The 22996-nt window shown below is 38.9% G+C and overlaps 1 protein-coding gene across 1 annotated transcript in view; it reads left to right on the forward strand.

Annotated features, from left to right (window-relative positions):
- The window catches only part of arid5b (AT-rich interaction domain 5B), a 153120-nt gene that overhangs the window by 101395 nt on the left and 28729 nt on the right, over positions 1 to 22996 (forward strand). Inside the window, exons 5-8 of the mRNA XM_088351160.1 lie at positions 3803 to 3924; positions 5729 to 6086; positions 14937 to 14989; positions 16719 to 16816. Of these exons, the coding sequence (XP_088207286.1) occupies positions 3803 to 3924; positions 5729 to 6086; positions 14937 to 14989; positions 16719 to 16816 (631 nt within the window). The remainder of the gene's footprint in view (positions 1 to 3802; positions 3925 to 5728; positions 6087 to 14936; positions 14990 to 16718; positions 16817 to 22996) is intronic.

The following is a 22996-nucleotide window of genomic DNA, read 5'->3' on the forward strand; positions in this document are numbered from 1 at the left end:
TGATCACGATAAACACAGCACAATTTTAGGCACTAAAATGTTTCATTTTTCATTGAATAACTACATTGCAAATTTTAAAATAGTAAAAACTGAATAGAAATAATTCTATTGAAACAGTTTCAGAAAAAAAACCCTAAAGAGACGAAGCAAAAGTGCAGCAATGTAACGAAAATACAAATACCTTATAACAATGTCAACTAGAGAAGTTACATACTTTTCTTTGCACAATATTTTGAAAAAAAAAGTATCTGGCTCTGTTGCCATAGTAACAAGGGATGTGTGGGTTTTTGTTCAGGAACAGCAATATGTTAACATTTTTGGTTGCAGTTGTTGCTCTCTACAGGGTAACTTTTTTAATGTGTTTCTGTAAATATGTAGTGTTGCCTTTCCTTCCTGTTTGCCTTTCTCATTTTTAGCTTCTTGTAGGGCTTGGCACTTTGTTTTTGTCTCTCTCTATTCTGCCTGGCAGACAGGATGCAGAAGCAGGCCTGGTAGGGAGAGTTGCTAAAAGTTTGCCTCTTAGTCACTCACACAGGCATAAACTAAGAGAGTTGCAGAAAGTGCTGTGAGAGAAAGAAGGGCTGCGCTGTCTACATACAGGGAGTGCAGAATTATTAGGCAAGTTGAATTTTTGAGGATTAATTTTATTATTGAACAACAACCATGTTCTTAATGAACCCAAAAGTCTCATTAATATCAAAGCTGAATATTTTGGAAGTTGGAGTGGGGCTTTTTTAGTTTTAGCTATTTTAGGAGGATATCTGTGTGTGCAGGTGACTATTACTGTGCATAATTATTAGGCAACTTAACAAAAAACAAATGTATACCCATTTCAATTATTTATTTTCATCAGGGAAACCAATATAACAGCTCAACATTCACAAATATACATTTCTGACATTCAAAAACAAAACAAAAACAAATCAGTGACAAATACAGCCACCTTTCTTTGCAAGGACACTCAAAAGCCTGCCATCCATGGATTCTGTCAGTGCTTTGATCTGTTCACGATCAACATTGCGTGCAGCAGCAACCACAGCCTCCCAGACACTGTTCAGAGAGGTGTACTGTTTTCCCTCCTTGTAAATCTCACATTTGATGAGGGACCACAGGTTCTCTATGGGGTTCAGATCAGGTGAACAAGGAGGCCATGTCATTAGTTTTTCTTCTTTTAGACCCTTTCTTGCCAGCCACGCTGTGGAGTACTTGGATGCGTGTGATGGAGCGTTGTCCTGCATGAAAATCATGTTTTTCTTGAAGGATGCGGACTTCTTCCTGTACCACTGCTTGAAGAAGGTGTCTTCCAGAAACTGGCAGTAGGACTGGGAGTTGAGCTTGAGTCCATCCTCAACCCGAAAAGGCCCCACAAGCTCATCTATGATGATACCAGCCCATACCAGTACCCCACCTCCACCTTGCTGGCGTCTGAGGCGGACTGGAGCTCTCTGCCCTTTACCGATCCAGCCACGGGCCCATCCATCTGGCCCATCAAGACTCACTCTCATTTCATCAGTCCATAAAACCTTAGAAAAATCCGTCTTGAGAATTTTCTTGGCCCAGTCTTGACGTTTCAGCTTGTGTGTCTTGTTCAGTGGTGGTCGTTTTTCAGCCTTTCTTACCTTGGCCATGTCTCTGAGTATTGCACACCTTGTGCTTTTGGGCACTCCAGTGATGTTGCAGCTCTGAAATATGGCAAAACTGGTGGCAAGTGGCATCTTGGCAGCTGTACGCTTGACTTTTCTCAGTTCACGGGCAGTTATTTTGCGCCTTGGTTTTTCTACACGCTTCTTGCGACCCTGTTGACTATTTTGAATGTAACGCTTGATTGTTCGATGATCACGCTTCAGAAGCTTGGCAATTTTAAGAGTGCTGCATCCCTCTGCAAGATATCTCACTATTTTTGACTTTTCAGAGCCTGTCAAGTCCCTCTTCTGACCCATTTTGCCAAAGGAAAGGAAGTTGCCTAATAATTATGCACACCTGATATAGGGTGTTGATGTCATTAGACCACACCCCTTCTCATTACAGAGATGCACATCACCTGATATGCTTAATTGGTAGTAGGCTTTCGAGCCTATACAGCTTGGAGTAAGACAACATGCATAAAGAGGATGATGTGGTCAAAATACTCATTTGCCTAATAATTCTGCACTCCCTGTATATAAGCAGCTATTTGAGGGAATTGGTGGAGGGGTGAAGTATCAAAACCAGGACAATATTATCGACCGGATCCAATTACAGTACTTGCTTAGTATAGATAATATAGATATTTGCATCGATCTGTCCACCCCTAGTGTGCAACACTGTACATTTTTGGAAGCCAATTTGATATATTGACGGTAGACATTGAGAATTTGGATTTATTCTCTGTGAGCAGAAATGTGTGTCAGCTGTCTTTAAACGGGGCAGCGAGTAGGCATTTTAGATTTTTTTAGTCTTCCTTTTTAAAAAGTAATCTTTCCAAATTTATGGATGATAAAGTATGGGAGCAACATTCTGCTTGCCTTGTATTTGGTTGAGATGTAAATATCTCAGGAAGTACTCGTTTAAGGCAAATGAAATTTAAAAAGTAATAATCTTGAAGATCATAGGATTTATTCTTCCAAATCTGAACGAGAAATTTAAAAGCCTGTGGATCATGTGAACAACGTCACAAATATTAAATGTGCAACGCCTGAGACACCGCAAATGTCAACCTGATAATCCATCTCCTGCCAAACACACTGAAGCATATCTTGGGTAACAGTCTCCAGTATAGATTCTCTGTTTTTATAAAGATGCTATTGAAATTTGAAGTCATTGCTAGATTATAAAATGGTATTAATAAGTTTGGGCAACTTAATAATGATTGAATATTGAAAAAAAAAAAAACTTTCCTGAAAATATTTATTTTGAACACAAAAAATAAATCTTCCGATGGCAAACAAAATGGATGCGAGCATGCTTTAAAAGATTTACTTTGTTGTTCCTGGCTGTGTCAAGGTGGGCGTCAATCAATAGGTTGGCCAGCCTTACAGCGCATGTTTGCAACACAACACGGCGCCCTCATTTTCGGAGCTCTTGTATTGCTCATGGAATAGCTCGCAGTGTGATGTGGGGTAGGTTTGTGCTTACGTGGTGTGGAGGGGGGGGGGGGGGGTGTGGGGGGTACCGGTACACACTTATGCAATGCAGGTCATGGGGACATCACCCATGTGGCCTAAAAATACCTTCACAAAAGTGTTACTATACCATGAAAATATATGGATTTGTAAAAAATAATATTGGTCGTCTCCAAATTAAGAAATGTTTTATTGTCTATCTCTGAAAAATATTGTAAAAACCACTAAACTGTCTGCAGATTAGTCACTAAAAGAAGCGGTTTCATTTGAACATAGTTTTTCCCATCCTTTTACTTTCTCCTCGAGGGCTGAGTTTTTATTGCCGATTCCTCAGCGATAACATTCTAAACTGTTTTCCCATGAATATTGTCTAGACAAAAACTTGATTTAGATAAATGAGCCAATTTTTGAGTTTTTATCAGAATGCGGCATATGATAACGTCTAATGTTGATAGTGTTTGGATCCGAAATTTGAGCAAAATATGTATTAGGGTGTGATTATTTGTCTATTTTTGTGCCTGTCTCAAGCATTTGAGTTTTACTATCTTTCCTTTTATTAAACGTAAGATTCTGTTGTACTGAAAAGCAGGAAACCATCTTTGAAGTGGCGTGTTTGTTATCATAGCTTGTCAAACATTGACCTGCCGCTCAAATTTTGCAAGTTGATGATGAGGTGATATCTCGATGTGTTGTGTTCTCAGCCCCCAACTTAAAAGGACGTCCTCGCAAGAAGAAGTTGTCCTTTTCGCAGAGGCGGGACTCTATGAGCTGCAACTTCCTTACGCCACAGAACTCCAATGGCCACGAGACCAGAAGTCCTAAGGTAGGCACATCCAGGTCCCATGGAACAAACTTTTTTTCCCTGAATTATTTAAATCGGTTCATTTAGCCGACTTTTAGTAGTTGGAAACAGGGCTGCACGATTTAAAAAGTAAAGTTCATATTTGTTTGTTTCGCTGGCCATCTATGTCAGCTGTTTGACTGACAGCATACACAAGCTTATCAAATTTTGCCCCGCCGTTTTTGTCATTAAACCTGCTTCTGATTCGCCGGCGCCGTTAAAACCTGAACTGTGAGAATTTTAGTTGGCCAAACACTCCATCAATCACAAACATGGAACTATAAATCCTTGGAAAAAAAACTGTGTCTTGCGATTACACAATCGCATTGCTTCACATCGCAATATTGATTTCGGTTAATCGTGCAGCCCTAGTTGAAAACACTGCATGCAAGAAGCATAGTATAAATGATATTTGATGCCCACTGCAACTTTGCCATTACGCTGAAAACATTCGACACTACAGCTGAACCGATTGCCGCAATAAATGTCAACTATTTATTAATTTATATTTTCTTTTTCGCTAGAAACGTGGTTCTTTACTGTGCATATGGCAATAAACACTTGATTTGAGTTGAATTGAATTGAAAAATAGACTCATCACAGAAACATTAAGATCAGTCTGAAACAAGATACTGGGAAAATATAAAGCCGGGGTAGCTCACCAAAATCGTCTTGTAGCAATCACGTTCAATAATAATACGCAACCATGGTCCTCTTACATCCGTGAGTGTTGTAAAACCATCCGTGTAACATATTTACACACTCCAAAAAAACGCAATAATTCCGCCAAAAAGCATCTGCATCGATGGATGTTGTTTTTTGCGAGCTGTCTGTTTAGCCCCATAATTCCTGTTTACAAATACAGCCTACAGTAGTAAAAATGTTTTCTCCAGGCCATAGAGCAACCAAACGTGTGATTCACATCTTTTTCGGTCAATTGAAGACTTTGTTTTGCCCTGCTTTAGCCTATGCGAGTCTGTAAATGCTAAAAAGGACACGCCTCCTTTACCTATGAATAACTTTAGCCAACAGTGACCGATTCCAATGATGATTGACACATTGGTTAGGAAATGAAATGCCAGTATATATATCCCAGCATACACCGCAGACTACTTCGCCTTCGGGGAAAAATCTAGTCAGCGGCTGCTTGCATTAGTTGCGAGACCTTGCGACTCAATATTGATCCATATATCAGGCTCACTGTATTATAAGGCGCATGGTCAGCTTTTGGAAAAAAAAAGGCTTTTAGGTGCATTTTATAGTCGTAGAAATACGGTACTCATTCTGAAACGGCACGACTTTGGTGTATCTGATTAAGAATTGGACTTTGAAGGACAATAAATGAATAGATTTGAAACGTTATGCTTGTATTGTGGTCATAATTTATGTTGTCAATAAATGATTTTCATTATGGCTGCACGTATTCAATAATGTTTGAAACATACATTGTTTAATTTAAACTGAGAAAAAGTAAAACCAAATTTTATACTGATTTTAATCAAAGAATAGGGCTTATACACAAATGAGCATTTACACAAATAAATACGCTAAGTCATTTCAACTGCATTAGATTATTACTGAATTTGAGGACTTGCAATAATATGATCAACTAACAAATGATTTACTCAAATAATTGAAAGTAATTTTTTCTAGTTTTCCTTTCAGCAAACAATGTTTACTGACCTTCTCCATAAAAAGTCACGCGCACGAGTCGATACGCCTGATAAAGTTATTCTTATTGTCATTCCAAATTACGACCTGATGTCATTCTTTTTTTTCCTTCCAGGTCAAAGCAAGCTGTCGAGCATTGGCCAATGGCAGGCTTAGTTCTGGCAAGCTCAGCTCGGCCCCTAAACACAGAGCCAGTGGCGGTCTCAACAGGAAGGTGCCGGCTGTGCCGCCCGAGGAGAAGGAGCAACTGAAGGAGTCGGTGGAGAAGAAGAGCCAGAAAGAGGAGGTCAGGGATTCATCCTCTTCTGAGGAGGAAGCAGCGGCCGAGGCCCTCGCGGCGGTGGCGGCGGCCGAGGCGGCCTCGATCGAAGAGAGTCGGGAAGACGAGCAGGCTTTCCTGGTCGAACTCTACAAGTACATGAAGAGGAGAGACACGCCCATCGAGAGGATCCCCTTCCTTGGCTTCAAGCAAAGTGAGTTGTACTCTTTCTCCTTGACTTGCTCTGTGACTAGTTGCTGTTTCACTAAATAGATGAATCAAGTCGTGTTTATTTGTACAGGCCTTAACCACAAAGCCACAGATCATAGGGTCAGAACAAAGTCCAGGCTGTTTCCATCCTTATGAGTCGGTACATAAATTTGACGTAAACCAAATGTATCAACTAGCGACTAAAACGCAACAGTAAGGTAACTAAGTGAATGTTAAAGTCTCCCATAATTATCATTTTGTCAGCATAGGTAACTAGGCCAGTTAACAATTCTGAGAAATCATTTGAGAAAAAGCAGTGTTGTCCTGGGGGGGCGAAAAACAACTTCTACAATCATCGGCAGTGACATATACGAGGAGCGCATGAAGAGAGCTTCAATCGCTTTAAACTTACTAGAGGCATAAAAGGTACATTTTAGCGTATCTTCAAAAAATAAGTGCACGACTGCCACCTTTCTTCAAGGACTTCAGACACTTGAGAACTCTCAAAGTTAGAAGGAGAATGCTTGTTTACCGTTAAGTCTCATCCAAGTTGTTTTTTGTTTTTATTGTTAAACAGGCAAAAGGTCAGATTATGCCAAAACTTTTGGGTGCACATGGCAAGCAAACCAAACACTACATGAAGATGTTAGTAAGCATTTAGTGATGTGATTTTGTTTTTTTCATTTGAGTTGAAGACATTTGTTTTACTTCCTAGAGAACCTGTATTTGATGTTAATTGATCGGGTCGGTTAGACCAATTCCATTACACTTCAGCAAACAAGGCAGGGGCACCTTTTCATATATAGTGGCTTCTGTACATACGAGATTATTTTTTTTCGGGAACGAGTTTGGAATTTTTGGAAACTGGAATTTCTCGTATCTCGAAAAAAAATCAAAATAAGAACAAATTAAAAACCAAATATTTGGTTCCTTGCCCCCCAAAATCATCCTGATTAACCCCAGATTGGTGGAAAACACATCCTTCTGATTACTGAAAACACATTCTAATAGTAATTGAACATTAAAAGACTGTATTAATTTGAATGAGATAATATTAACTAAATAAAATGCGAGTTTATAATGAGCAACCACTATAGAGGAAGTCAGCAGTTTCTAACTGAGGTATATGCGTGGTGTTCTTGGAGTGAGGGATCATGAGATGAAAATGCGATAAAACAAAACAACACAAGCGTGCAATCAGGTCTGTATTGTGGGAAATGCATGTGCTAACTGGGATGTTCTGGGGCTGGCGGTGAGCAGTCTCTAGTGGAAGCTTTTGGAATTCAGATTTTTTTTCTTATATGCCGGGCCAGGCTTTCGGTTTAAAGGCATGTCGTATCTCAAATTTCTTAGAGTAGCTCGTTTGTAGTTTAGCCATTTCAAATGAATCTTTGACTGAGAGCAGCAGAAACCTGAAGGTGTTTTCCAAATGTTGCATTAGGTCTGGTCTACAAAATGTACTGATTCTTATCTCACTGCTGGGAAAAAGATTGCCAGTGTTGGTGAATGTAGCATTTAAAAAAAAAAATAGTTGATTCATTCATTTTATTCATATACTTATTCTCAGATTTTTTTTTCTTTTTTTTTTTCAAGACCGCAATGTTCACCAGATTTACAAAAATAGTTTAACATTTAGCTCTCATAATCCCCAACTGTCTTTAGCAAGCTATTCCTTATTATTTCTTGTCGTTCCCGAGTCAGTGAATCTGCAGGCATGAATATCTCTCTCCTTTCAGCAAAATTCCCCATTTTGAAGTCAAAATGGGTGACATGTAAATTGTGTAGATCCAGAGCAAAAATGTTTTGGTAGGGGGGTATCGTGAGATTTCGCAGGGAGTAAAATCATAGGAGGAGCTAGCTGACTTTGCAGCCTAGCCATATCATGTGACCAGAGGTAGGTCGTCCCATGTGCTGTAAGCCGCGGAATACACGAAAATGATGAATCTGAAGCCATGCATATGTCTATGCTGCAATATGCACTAGCAGAGCTCAATATTTTTTGGGTTGTACAGTGTACCGAAACATATCCTCCACACCGTTCTTACATTTTTCATGCCTAAACCATTTTCACGTCTAAATCAGACATTTGCAGGGTTTGCAAACATTGTGTGAAAAACTCTTTTGAATAGAAGCCAAAAATCAAAACCGAAGTGCCAAAAATTCTTATCCACGCTAAGTAGTTTGATTTTTTTGTTTGTTTTTTTCTGGTTTCAATTTTGTACACTGGTCGATTTAACTGGTGAAGACACCATCATTAATTGGGTAAGAAAAGGTTTGCGTAGTAACCCTGTCATTTTGGTGGCCAACTTCCCTCCAGACGTCGGGCAACGACATGAAAGCGTTCTTCTTCCACTGATCTCTATCAACGTTTTGCTTGGCGAGCAACAGATGGCTGAGTGATCTTTGCCTTGTTAGCTTCCTTGCAGTGATTTAACTCCAAAGAATCCCAGCGCGTATGGCTTTTCATATCCACAAAAGTCAAAGCTCGCTCATGTTATTTTATTTCCTTCCTCCGAGTGTATACGTGTCTCCCTCAGGGCTCGTATGCAACAAACATGTCGGAGCACATTCACTGAGCTCTTAAGTCTATAATTAACGTACGAATCTGACAGCTAAACCTCTCCAATAACCTGTGGATGGATTGAACAGTTTTTTTTTTTTTATATAAATGGTAGAATTTTTTTATACTCTGAGCAGAACCGACAAAGAATGTCTATCTTAATTTATGATTTCTTTATTGAAATGGAATATCGAGACAATGCGAAGAATATGTGTTGCAAAAGAAGCTTATTTTCATCTGAAGTGCCTTCTTAGCAGAACACAAAAAAAAGAGTAGTATGCATTTTACTTTTCTTTAATCAGTAAAATAATTTGAAGTAAGGTATGATTTAAACTGATAATAGAATGGCTGTACACCGTTAGAGCATCCCCCCGTTTTTTCTTCAGTTATCCTCTTCCTTTTTTACAAAAACAATGCCGAGTCACCAAATCCAGGAGTGTGGGGTCAGTTTTTTGGGGGGCATTTGTCACATATAGGGCAACCTACCTTGACTGCGTCTGAAAGTTGGTGCTCATATCTGAACTCAATTACATGTATATATACATATATATATATATATATATATATATATATATATACACACACACACACACAACGGTCCCAAAAGAAAACATTATCACCATGCCCGCCTTTGTTGGCTGGTGATAATAATCTAAGTGAAGACAGGTCACTTAGGTCAATATCTTCTTTCTTATAAGTTTAGTTCCTCCCCTTTGTTTTTCATTTTATATCACCATAACGTTCGGAAATACCAAAAGACAAAAAAAAAAGAATGAAGAATGATTTAACATTGCAAAAACAAAATGTGTATTGATTTCACCATACACAACCCTCTTTAAAATGGTTATCTGCTCCTAAACAGAATATATTTCCCAAAATTTAGAATAAAAAACAAATAACCACAATAAAAGGTAGATGTATTAAAGATAAGCTAGTTAAATTATCAATTAATGAATTTAAACTTCTATTAAATAGCTAGGTAGCTAGATAGATATATACATATGCCAGTGGAGAGGGTAAGGTTATGTGGAACTGATCAAATAGCGATACAGATACAAAAAATATTATGCAAAATCCAGCTAAGAAAATCCAATTTTCGACACTCTATTAATATATTCAAACTAAACATTTGATTTCTCTTTACTTTTTGAAACATTTTTTACACATATGTTTTTTTTGTACATGATTCAGATTGAATCGTTTCTTGTACATGATTCAATTGTTTGTTTGTTTGTACATGATTCAAATTGAATCGTTTCTCCGGCGCCGTCACGAATGGCAGCCACTCCAGCAGCTCCCGTGTTATTTTCGATTGTTCTCAGTTATTTTCGATTGTTCTCAGCTTAGGGATGCTGCTGGAAAAGTGAATTTCCCTTCGGGGATGAATAAAGTATCTATCTATCTATCTATCTATCTTTTTTCCTCTTGTTATGTTTAGATAAAGTACCAATTATTACCGTATTTTTACGACTATAAGGTGCACTCAAGTCTCAAATGTTTTTGCAGATTTTTGGGGGGATAATAATAAGAATCTGGCCTATTTTTCTAGCTTCCTAGTTTTCAGAATAAAAAATTACCAATGCAGTATTTTCTTGGGTAATATTCCTGAATTCATGTTCAGGTTGTGCAACGAGTGACGCTTCTTTTAACAGTTATGGATTTCAATGACAATATAAAACTAAAAAAGTATGTCGACTTTTAAATCAGACTAATGATTACATTTCAGGTCACAAAATCTCAAAGGTTAGGTTAATCATCATAGATCATTTCTCTTTCATGCCACGAGGCTCTTTAACTCCACCCGGGGGAGTAAAAGCCCACATTAAACCCCAACCCCATATTTGCATATTACCCTATTTTTATTACAGTGTGTACTTTTCGTAACACTATTTAAATGGGTATTTTTGTATTCTATATATTTTATTTTATTTTTTAACACAAGGATACTGCTGGAAGTGTGAATTTCCCTACGGGGATGAATAAAGTATCTCTCGTTCTCTCTCACTCTCACTCTCTCTTACTCTCTATCTATCAATCTATCTGCTTGTAGTTAAACACTAACTCTAATTTACCTGAGACTGCTTTCATTTCTTGGTAGGTGCTGCTGTTTTGTTTACCACAGAAGTCAAACATTCGCAGCCATTAGAGACATCTTTTCAGTCTTTACGATGAAAACTCTGCAAGGCGAGAACGCATGTGCAATCTATCAGATGATCTGATCAAGAACCAATTGCTGCAGCGACGTCCAACTTACGTAGCGTCGGCGGTCTAATTGGCAAGGGGAATCACGAGAAACGATTGCGAAGGACACCAAAGAGAGACACGTGCATTTTATTGCACGATTCGAGCGGCAAGTTCAGCGGGAAATAACAGACAGCTTAAATAGTCCGCCGTGCGCCGGGACGAGACAATGCGATGTGAAGAAAAGCCTTTGTTGTTCAAAGCGGAGCAGAAATGAGGACGAAGAAAGGAAGGGGGAACAAAATCAATGGCGTCAAAGGCTTAGATAGGAAAATGTCATTTTGACAAATGCAAGCTTTGTGTGAGCACTGATTGAATTTTGACGGATTTCTAGTTCTGTTGGGAATACCCGATTTTATTTTTCTAGATTTTGAGGGTATTAATCATCTAAACAAATCCAAAATGATATTGCAGCCAGGGAATATAAAAGTTTAATGGAGAAATGGTTGTTGATCCTGTTCAAAGATCTTTAAAGTCTTTTTAAAAATGTTGCATAAAACTCGTGATGTTATATCATTCACTAGCTATTTTGTGCTCAATTTTTCGATAAATCTGTATGGCATGAACACTAAGAACAGAACTTGGAATTAGAACAAACAAGATAATGCAGTATTTAATGGTTGCGCTTAGGGCTGTAACAATGAATCGATGAAATCAATTTAAATCGTTTGGCAATAAATTTCAATATCCAATTATTGTGTTGTGCAATTTATGCACCACTCAACACATTAATTCATTGCAAATAAGAGTGGAATTGAGGGGACATGCTTGTAGTAGTACTTTGGTCCTGGAGAAGATGTGCTGAGACCTTTTTTTAAAAAAAAAAAAAGAAGAAAAGTATCTTAGATACTTACAGGTGTATAGCATACATTTATGTGTATTTTTTGTTTAAGCTATTTGACAAACACTTGGATTTTTATTCTTATATATAGTAGCTGTTTTGTGCACTTTCTCTCAGTCCAAAACGTCAATATTTGAAAAAGGAGAAAATTTAAAAAGGTATTTTTTAAAAATCCAATTCATTTGATCAATCAACTGATTCATCAGTTATTAAAGTTATCTCAAATTGCAGCCCTAGTTATGGAATAAGATGATCAGAACTGAATTCAGCCACACGTGTAAATACTTGGGAATTTGAATTAAACACATTTTATTATCCTGTCATAAAACAATTGCTAACATCCTGTGTTTTATTTGGAATGAATCGGTTTTAAAAAGTGTGCTAAAAACATTCTTTATCCTCTTGTAATATTACTTTTTTAATAACATTATAACAATACTAAATAAACAATCGCAACGGTCAATAAACGTGTACTTAGAAAAGAATGTAAAGAAAATGTGCACGTTTTTTTCATTAGCCGTATAACCCCTTTTAACCCGGCAGGCCATCACACTGTTGATTTACACGGTCATGTCTTCACGATGTCACCAGTCACTTAAATATGTCGGATGATTTCTGATCTAACCATTTGCCTCTGACCTTTAGATTGACACCACTTTGGGCCAATTGCATGCTATTTACATGGTCCGTAGCCTGTGACAACCTACGGGGGCCTATATTGATAAAAAAAAAAAAAAAAACACCTTGACCTACTTCGGCTTCAAAAATGTTTAGCCAATAGTGACCAATTTTAATTGTGGATGGACACATTGGTTAGTCAATGAAATTCCCAAAACCGTTTTATGCATTTTTACTGTCTGTATTGAAATCAGAGCCAAATATAAATGTGCGTAAATGCAACCTGCACGTGTGCACAATCATGGATTGACTTATGGAAAGAGAAGTCAAGCATTTACAACTCTTTCACAATGTCTAAAAAAATTGGCCAAAGTAAAATACACGGTTGCAAAGTTTTAGGGCTGTAATCTGGTCGTCTCTAAATGGCCAGTTAGAAACGCCTAGACCTATCCATTAAAAAAATTTGTAAAATAAAGTGTTTAGTTTTTTTCAGATTGAAGGTACCAGGTAAGGCTTTAAGCTATTGTCTTACCTGTTTTAAAACTAAGATGCCCATGCGACACCCTTTTGCAGGCATTTGATTGCTAAAAAATTTACATATTCTCCAAACTGTTCAAGTACAGCATTTTATTTACTTAAGGTACGTCTTGGATTAGGATTTAAAGCAAATTTTACAGGAACGTTAAGGGGTTAAGTAATCGATGTAATAATGAATGTGTCCAACAATGTATATCGTTGGCCGCAATTTTCTCATTTTGGCGTTCTTTTTCTTCGAGAGCTGCTTTCTATTTAGCCTCAGCAGGAATATGTCATTTCCACATTCCTTCAACGTGTTCCAATAGAGTCAACACCCATCATTGGAGCGGAGGCCAGTCACGCTCCACTCTATGAGATATTTTCTTCTTTTTTTTTAAGACAAAAAGCTCTTACTCTCTTTGCTTTTTCTGGCTTGGCCCGCTTTCAAAGGGAAATCTCCCCCTGCAATTATATGCAGACGGGGCACGCCATTATTTGACTTGATTTGACAACTTTAAAGCGAACCGCACAGCGGCGTTATTCCATGACGCTTTTCTCAATAAAAGCATTTTTTCTTGATGTGGCTCAAAGCAAACATGTTGTCCAAACGGCAGCGAGAATAGAAATAATCATTAAAATGTAATAACCTCGTATAGTACACACAAAGTTTTCCTACTTTGGAATTCATACAAGTACAAAAAAACTGTACTGTATTTTTGGACTATAGGTCGCAGCCAAAACACCCAACTTGGCCAGAAATTTGAACATGCGTCATATACGGTCTTGTGTACCAATAGAATTAGAAATGCATACCAACGTATTGTTATATTTGTGGAATTATTGATCAGTCGATATTTATCGCTAACCACAATCGCACAACGATGATCAAAATTAGATAGTGACGGTGAGAGCGTCCAATCCTAAGTCACGAAGGACATACATGTTGTAGTAAAAAGCAATAGGTCTTATCTGATTATCACACTATTTTTAGTCACAGTTGCTGTTTCTCTTAACCACCAGGGTCGGAGGGGCACCATTTCCTGTGGTGTGTATTGGGCCAGTACAGCATGGTGGCGCCCATCCCTCTCCAAGTCACAGTACTAGACACAAATGTTATAAAATGAGCAAACAGAAAACAATCTTGTTTCACTTTTTCTTAGCTCAAACGAAACATTGTATGGGACATATGTTGTATACTTGTGGCCATGTGTTCACTTGTATCATTCAGGGCGATCAAATTAATTTCCACAATGCCGTTCTCTTCATTCATTTAAGAATCTCATGTGCTTCGTAAAGACTTTGCAAGCCATTGATACAATATTGTATCTCAGTGATCCCCAACCTTTTCTCTACCATGGACCGGTTTAATGTTTGACAATATTCTCCTGGCCCAACAATAACATCAACAACGTGGCACTATGACTAAAAATAGACTAATGAGGACATAAAGCCCAATACTTTATATTGTGTCATCCGTATCTTTAGTAGTCTAATGCATCCGGGGCTCATCCCGCCGTGATCCGGGTTTGATACCCGTTGCATCCAAATTTTGCAATTGTGATCTGTGATTTGGTTTGACCGGTCACTGAATACACAAATATGGTCATGATTTATTTTTAGTGCAAACTTAGTCTTAACTTTAGTTTTAATTCTATCGGCCTTATATTACGGTGCGCCTTATTAATGAAAAAATTAACACAATAAACTAATTACTGGGGGTGCACCATATCTATCTAAATGTTTCTATAAAACCACAACTATAACATAAATGTCAGCCAAACTCGAAAACCAAAGTGCAGTGCTGGTCTTAATTAAAAACATGCATGCTTCCTATTCAGAACTCATTCAGTGTTAATTGCTCTCATTGTATTTTGCAGAAGAGTTTTTTTGGGACCAACCTTTTTATTATTACTTTTCAACTGAACTTTTATGGTATTCTTCAAAATCCCTATGTTGAGATGACTTTGAGAATGAACGTTTTTTTCATAAGTGATTTTATGTTGTTGTTGGCGGATTTGTTTCTGTGGGAACTTCATTACCCAGAGTTCCTGATGTGCGCTTGTTTTTGTGGCCCACAGTCAACCTTTGGACCATGTTTCAAGCGGCTCAAAAGCTGGGAGGATATGAGCTGGTAAGTGCTCACACGTGTGCTCTTATAATTGCCCGGCCATTTCCGCTCTTCCCTTACCCTGCTCTTCTCATTCTTTCCTCACGTTTCAAGTCTTGGCCCTGTAAAATAATCAATAAATATGTAAGACAGATCAGATAATTTCAGTTATTAATTACTAGATACTTCATTTTAAATGTAATTGAGTTATTCCCCGGATTACTGATACAAGAAGGGAACTAAGTAGTCACAAATTATTGTATATACTAGCATATAAGCCAGTCCTCTAAACCTGCCTTAAAATAACAAGAACAAAAAAAAAGGAAGAAAACATGCACACCAACCTGCGCAAGCAGTCAATCCTTCATAGTTGTTGGCTTGTGCAATATTGAGACCTTGCAAACACTTTGCCGAGATACTCCACATCCATTTTGTATCCGGGCTTCAGACCACTTGAATATTTCTTTCTCCATTTCTGGCTACTGTCCCCAACGTTTTCTTTTTTTCTCCGGGCATGATGTATTAAATTTTTTTATAATATAAATTAAAAGAGCTAAAGGCAGCATTCCTTTACTTTATATTTTGTATTTATGTCCATTGATTTCCCGTTGGTTTGTTGTTCCTGTATGAGCCCACACGCTGCCTAATATTCGCTACTGGTGACACACAATCAAATAGGCACATAAAAGCATTTTTTGGGGTAATAGTTGGCTTGGATGTGTTGTATATATGAGAGGGAGACTATCTTCATGAGAAGAAATTAAGTCCTCTCGTACTCTGTCCTTGATACGGCGCCACCAAAACTGTTCAGTTGTATTTTGTTGGTAAATATAAACATCTTTCAGATTTTGCCTCTAGCGAATCGAGGAAAGTGTGTGACAATATAAGTGAAGCAAGAGTCCTCACTAATACCGGGGACCTATAAATAATGATCTGCATTTATAAACAGGGCTTGAAATCCCCGAAAATGCTAGAATTTTAATGTTGGGTTTAAGGTTTGATAGTGCTTGTACTTTGGGTGAACTGCTTGTAAAATGTTGCCATGTTAATTGACAGTATGACTCGATAAATCACATTAAATTAAGAGAAATAAAACAAGTCTGCTTAGAAATGACTGACACGCCTGGTTTGTGAAGATTGCAGACATATTTGAGGAAATCGCAAATATATTTGTCGATCTGCAAAATACATGAGTAACACTAGATTTGTCTTTTAATGGTACTGGAGAATTTGGAAAATTGGCTTTGAAAGTCCTTAAAAAAGTGCTTGAATTTGTCTATGCAAAGGGTATACTAACTCTGTAAAAAGTTGCAGGGTAACGTTGTAACGCACCAGATAGTATTGACAGTTGAGATGCAAAATGTTATCAATATCGCGTTACAGTACTCATCACCAAGAACCCAATACTGAATATCAGATGTTTTCTAAGTGCACTTTTGAAATAATATCCATTATAATTTATACCACATGGTTTGTCGAAGCCTATAAGTATGACACCATTTTTGAAGTTGTACCAAGCGAGTCCATGTGTGCGTTTATGTAATCGAGTAATTTGAGGCCACGGGGAAAAATTGACTTTGTGGCACGATCAGATGAAGCGTTGAGGGTTCAGTGAGTCAGCCATTCCTCGAGCGCTGTGAATGTCACATAATGACGTCTCCCGTCCTCAATCCCCCTTGAATATACCATCACATTTTTCTCGGTATCCCAAATGAGGTGAGCTGACTACTTTTGTCATGTGGCGACCCCGCAGATTACGGTGCGCCGACAGTGGAAGCACGTGTATGACGAACTGGGCGGAAACCCCAGTAGCACCAGTGCCGCCACCTGCACGCGCCGACACTACGAAAGGTAAGGCTGCAAGCAGGCCAAAGCTCACGTCTATCCATCAGGGTTTGTACGGGTGCTATAAATCATTTGAAATACTTGAATTTCAATGGAGTGTGTTTGAAGGGTTGAAAAGTGCTTGAATTTTAGGGGAAATAACTGCTCTCTGCTGGCTTGACTTTGCCATTGCAGCTGGCATTAGTTTGTATGGCATTGTCCCACGTAGCGTCATATCCCCTTACCAGTCGTGCCCAAAAGGACGGATGCATGCTACACCTAAAACAAGGCGCTGTAAAATGTGTATTAATGCAAGGATTACACATCAATTATGGAAATTTATTATAGGTTATAAATTCTGAGGTGTTACCTGGAGCCATGTACTCGGTCTCAACGGCAGCAGCTCACGGGTCGCCTCGGCGTCCAGGTCGGGTGGTACCAATCCACGACCAGGCACCCCGAGGTGGTGTTGCTCACAGCCGCCTCAGTCCCACCCTTAGTCCAGGGCTGGTCTGGGGCCACCCTTGAAAACCAAACCTTATCTGATCGGGGCTTTAAAGCTATAGCTAGGTGGCATAGGGTGTCAGGGTCCTTCACGACTGTGCGCCCGCCTCTCGCAACTGTATGCCAGAATAAGTGCACGATTAGTCTTAAATTTAATTGGATGTGGTCTTAAAAAGTCTTAAATTTGAATGGAAACATCTTGGATTAACCCTGCTCATCAATCCTAATATTGTTTTTTTTTCATATTCTTTATTTTCTGAGTTTATATTGCATGTTTAACCCTCATATCATGCATTTGATTTTGGTGACACAATCATAATTATTCATATTTAAATAAGCATCGATTCTATGTGGCTTATTTTCCTGTCCAAGTTCCGGGTTCGCACACATGCGAGTTGCATGCTGAGTCTTAGCGCGTAAAAGTAAATGGTGTCATCATGTTTTCCTTGTGGAGCTTGATCAATTCTTGATGAGTTTAGATTGACTTCTTTTCTGCCAATGAATTGATCAGTTTGGCGGCTCTGTGGAACCAATTAGCCTGACGACTCTGGCTTGACTGATTTAAGGGCTGGAAATTTAGCGCAGTCTTTGAATTATTCACTCGACCGCAGAGATAATAAAGCGTAGGTGGAAAAGAGCAGTTGATGTCATCTATTCATCACATCAGTACGACATTGCGGCGGTTCGTTCTCCTTGTAATTAGAGCCGCCATTACAAAATTAAAGCTAGCCATATGGTCATGAGTCGTGCTCATAGTTTTTCTACCTTTTCCAAGGTGAAAGAAAAAGCGCATTGGCTATTGAGTGATAAGAGGTCACTTGCCAGGCAGTTGGTCGTTTTTACCTTCACACCGTTTAAGTGTACACATGTACACAAACAAACACCAGAGGGCGATAGATATCACACAGAAGCAGATGTTTATTTTTTTTGTTGGTATTTATTGGGGATGCCTTGACAAGAAACCTAGCCAAAAACACTCACAGAGGCTGATTTTCACAGCAAGACACATTCACACACACAGGCACACGCTCACAAACACAATTTGGATTTATAAAGTAGTTCAAATTAGATATGGCTTTAGGACCGATCCCATTACTTCCCCTTTCAGATGCCCACTTTGTCTTGTTTATCTTTTTCCTCCATCTTTCACTTCTTTGGTGAGCGCAATGGAACGATTCCTCTTGGATTTGGGAATGTTCTTCCCTCCAATCTATATCTAGCTAGCTATACCCACCCATCTTTATCTTAAGAATTATTTATTTATTGCGCTTTTTTTCAAATTTCACTCACCTAAAATTGTTACATCGTAACTGGTTCCAAAATTAAAATGTAGTGGTTAACGTGCAAAAGAAATCATCTTATAACTCTCTTGTATAATCTGCCAGCATGGAAAACGTCTTTTTTTTGCCCGGACGCGATCTGTATCCTGTTCGAGTCCGTCTGAACAGCAACTGTTCGCTTTTTTCACAACAGACCCAGGCCACTTTCATATGTAGTCCTAAATCCAAAACATAAACGATTTTTTAAAATTGTGACTACTGTGTGAACGGTAAGGACGCATTCATGCGACCTGCACATTATCAATAAGCAGCTGACGTCACTGTGCTCCCTTCAACCAGGCGGGAAGAAGCGAGTTCAACAACCATGGTGGACAAAATCACAAGGCGTCATTATATCACACATTCATGGAAGATGAACACTTGTTTATTTCGAAACTCACGGAACAGCCAACATTGCATCGCGGATTTACAACATGACACTCGAGTTCATTCTTAAAGCGATTGAATCCTCTAGTGGTAGTCAACAATATTTACATTCAAAATCCAACACACAGACAGCATTCAACGTGCAATTTTGGATTTAATTAATATGAGCGAGGAAATCGCTCTGCTGTTAACATCCATGACTACTTCCTCAAACATGAGTGCATTGCGTGTGCTGTCCTCTTCAGCGCATGCGGGACAGTTGTGGCGTTCACACAGTGAGAAAATGTTAATTATCTCACAAAAAAACCCGTAATTAAGCATAAGCTCTGCAGTGTGAACCTAGCCTTAGTCTTCCACCTTGCACCTATGCTTTGTAAAGGAATGGGACATCCTTCTCCTACGCTTTAACTGTTGTAATATGTATATAATATGAAGACAAATAGTCTGATAATATCGAATGCCATTTCCTATGTCATCTATATCACTGGTGACCCAGTGGTTAGGGTTCAGCGGTCTCACAGTTGTGTCCGGGTTTGATTTTCGTTACATTAAATGTTTTGTGATTAGGGTGAGCGATATTTTTGGACTGATTAATAATTGCATAAATACGGAAAACGTTGTGTATACGGCGCACCTACAGAGTTCTTTTTTAGGTACAAAAAGTGAAAAAAAAATTATGGTACATAGTGAGCTACTTGTTATTATTTTCTGAGATTATCAGCAGTAGGTTTATTTTTGTTATTTCGAAAGAAATGTTTTTACTGGTGGGGGGAATGTTAGCATCCATCCATCCATTATCTGCACCGCTTATCCTCAGTAGGGTCGCAGGGGTGCTGGGGCCCATCCCAACTGTCTTCGGGTAGTGGGCAGGGGGACACCCTGAACTGGTTGCCAGCCAGTCGCAGGGCACACACAGAGACAGACAACTCAGTCGCTCATTCCCACCAAGGGACAATTTGGACCGGCCAAATAACCTGACATGCATGTTTTTGGAATCTGGGGGGAAACTGGAGTGCCCGGAGGAAACCCACGCAAGCACGGGGAGAACATGCAAACTCCACACAGGAAGATCCGATCTCATGACCTCAGAACTGTGCTGCACACGCGCCAGGAATGTAATAATCCTGGCCTAAAATAACATGCAAGCCGTAATAATTATTTAATTGTTACCGTTCACGCGAGGGGTCTCCAATGTGGTGCCCGAGGGAACAAGGATGCCCCCTTAAGGACAGCTGAAGTGAGTTGTTCCTTGCCCCCATGTTGGTTTAAGATCAGGCAATTGTGTCATTGTAATCCTGTGCAGTCCTTTGAGACATTTTTGTGATTAAGGGCTATATAATAAATTTGACTTGACTTGACTTGAAGTGCCCGGGGACCTAAACTGAAAATAGCTGGATCATTATGATTTTCCAATAAAATGACAAATTTTGGGTTGACTGAGTCTATTCAACCCCATTTTGAGTAATTAACCTGGTAATAGCATAGTAACAACATAGTCATAACATAAGTTATTTTAGAAATTCAAATAAATCAATTCCAGTTCATGAGACGGAAAAAGTATTTAAGTATTAGTATCTATTTTAAGCAATGAAGTAAGATAATAGAATAATAATCTAGGCACGTATTTAACAAATGTATTTATATTTTTATTGATTTATTCTACAGGAGATATTTATTCTCCGTCTCATAAATGTTGGCGATGGGCTGTACCATTTTCAGAACATTTTTACATTAAGATGTAAAGCATGGAATGGTGTAATTGTAACCTGTGCAGTCCTTTGAGACATCTTGTGATGAAGTGTGACTTGAATAAATTCCTATTTATGGGTTTCATAAAGCCAATGAGCAAAATATTTGTTTTTTTTAAAGCCACCTTCAAGGCTACCTTTTTAGCTTTGTAGCTAGCCATCTTCCCAAATTTATAGATATTTAGCAGGCTTTGTTTACATTTTTTTGCATGCTGTCTTGCTAACATTTGACCTTTTTTGCTAGTTATCAAGCTAAATGTTTGCCTCCTATTTAGTTTTTTTAGATTTCTATCCATCTCTTTAAATTAGCCACACTGCTCCTTTTCAGTTTTTTACCTGTTTACTTTTCTAGCCTATTATCACGCTACCTTTTTTGGCTATTGAGCAATCCAAGATGATAAGTTGCTATTTTAGAAATGTATATCAAAGTAGATGCCCTTTGCGCTAACCCCTGCTTCTCATCTTTATGTAAATGGCACTGTCCAGCCCATCGGCAACGTTTTTGAAGCCGAGGAAAAATATGGCCGAATGAATGTGTAGGCGATGATAACTGCACAAAGCCGCGCGCATTTTATCCGAGGGGCTTGGAGGGCAATTAGCGCCGTCTTGTATTAGCTCAGCAAACACGGTAGGGCGGCGTGATGAACGAGCTTGTTTGCCGGCGTTGGCCGAGTGCGCGCTCGCTCCCCGGAGGTTTGCTTTTCTCCGCGACTTTAATCATTTATGCACGACAACGATTCCGCCGCACAAAAGCAACAATATTGCACAGGGTTGCCACGCCGTTCCAAGCCGTGCATTGGCACTTTTGTGCTTAAAGGAGACACGATGCTTTCTGGCCCACGTTTGAAGTCAATGGTACGCTTGTAACATGTTTATGAGGAGTTCTATCCAAAATACACTGTCGGCGCAAAAAATAGAAATTAGGCATAATGCTCCTAAAAATGGAATCCATCCAATTTGACGTCTCATCTGACATAAAGAAAACACAAAGACTATAAAACTATAAAAGTCTTCAGTTATATTGCTTCTTTGTCGTTATGGTTTTGAGGTTAAAGATCATAGTCTCAGTAGATTGCTGAATTGTTCAAATGTATCAGATAACGTCCCACGTGTGTACATTTATTTTTTGATGAACATTTACTTAACTCAGGGCAGCACAGCGGCGCAGTGGTTAGCGCGTGTGCGGAGTTTGTAGGTTCTCCCCGAGCTTGCTTGGGTTTCCTCCGGGCACTTTGGTTTCCTCCCACATTCCAAAAAATTGGCCGGTCAAAATTGTCCCTAGGTGTGAATGAACGAGCGAATTGTCTGTCCCTGTGTGCCTTGCGACTGGCTGGCAACCAGTTCAGAGTGTTCTCCTGCCCACTGCCCGAAGATAGCTGGGATGGGCTCCAGCACCCCCGCGACCCTACTGAGGATAAGCGGTGCAGCTAATGAGATAAGATGAGATGAGATTTACTTAACTCATTCAAGGCAAGATTTTTCTCTAAAATGAGAAGAGCTGGACGGTGCCAGTCAATGTTTGCCATTTAGACTCATTTTTGAAGGTCTACTGAAAAATATGTTTTGTAGCTGTATAGGTGTAGGTCATAGGACATTAAGAGAAAAACTTCAACCCTCTTCTTTCATTAGAAAAGAAATATGTTTCTAGCTTTTACGATTGTTTAGTAAACAACAGTTGAACATTGGTAAGTTTCTTGAAAATACTGCTTCCCCAGAAAACTTTTGAGAAAACTGCTGCATTTCAAGCACAACTTTTACTTTCACCAATATCTGAACCAGCCCTCTCCAACCTTTTTCAAGCTAAGAGCTGCTTCTTATTGCTTGTTTGCACAAAGGGCACCCAGTTTTATGTGCATTTTCGAAAATACCGACTTATCTTGTCAATTACTATGTTATTACCAGGTCAATTATTAGAAGTAGGGTTAATTAGACTCATCCACAAAAAAAAAAGATATTTCATTAAAAAAGAAAATCACAATAACCTACATGTGGTAAGCTAGCTTCAGAACAGGTCTGCGGCACTGTAGATGTCTTCAGTTTGGACTTTCGATCGTTTTAGCACAGTTTCTAACACTGCCGGCGTCCCACAATATCAGAACAGTCTCGGGTTATTTCGGGTCACCGCGTTTCCTTAATGTGCCGAAGCGGTCGCTCGTTCTTAGGTCAAACTATTATGTGATCTTACTTTAAGCGACGACAACCATTAAATCGCGTCGTGCCTGACTGTGCGTCTCTCTCTCTCTCTCTTT

This window comes from Urocampus carinirostris, chromosome 13 (genome assembly GCF_059441175.1).
Source record: "Urocampus carinirostris isolate Australia breed hairy pipefish chromosome 13, RoL_Ucar_1.0, whole genome shotgun sequence".
NCBI lineage: Eukaryota > Metazoa > Chordata > Actinopteri > Syngnathiformes > Syngnathidae > Urocampus > Urocampus carinirostris.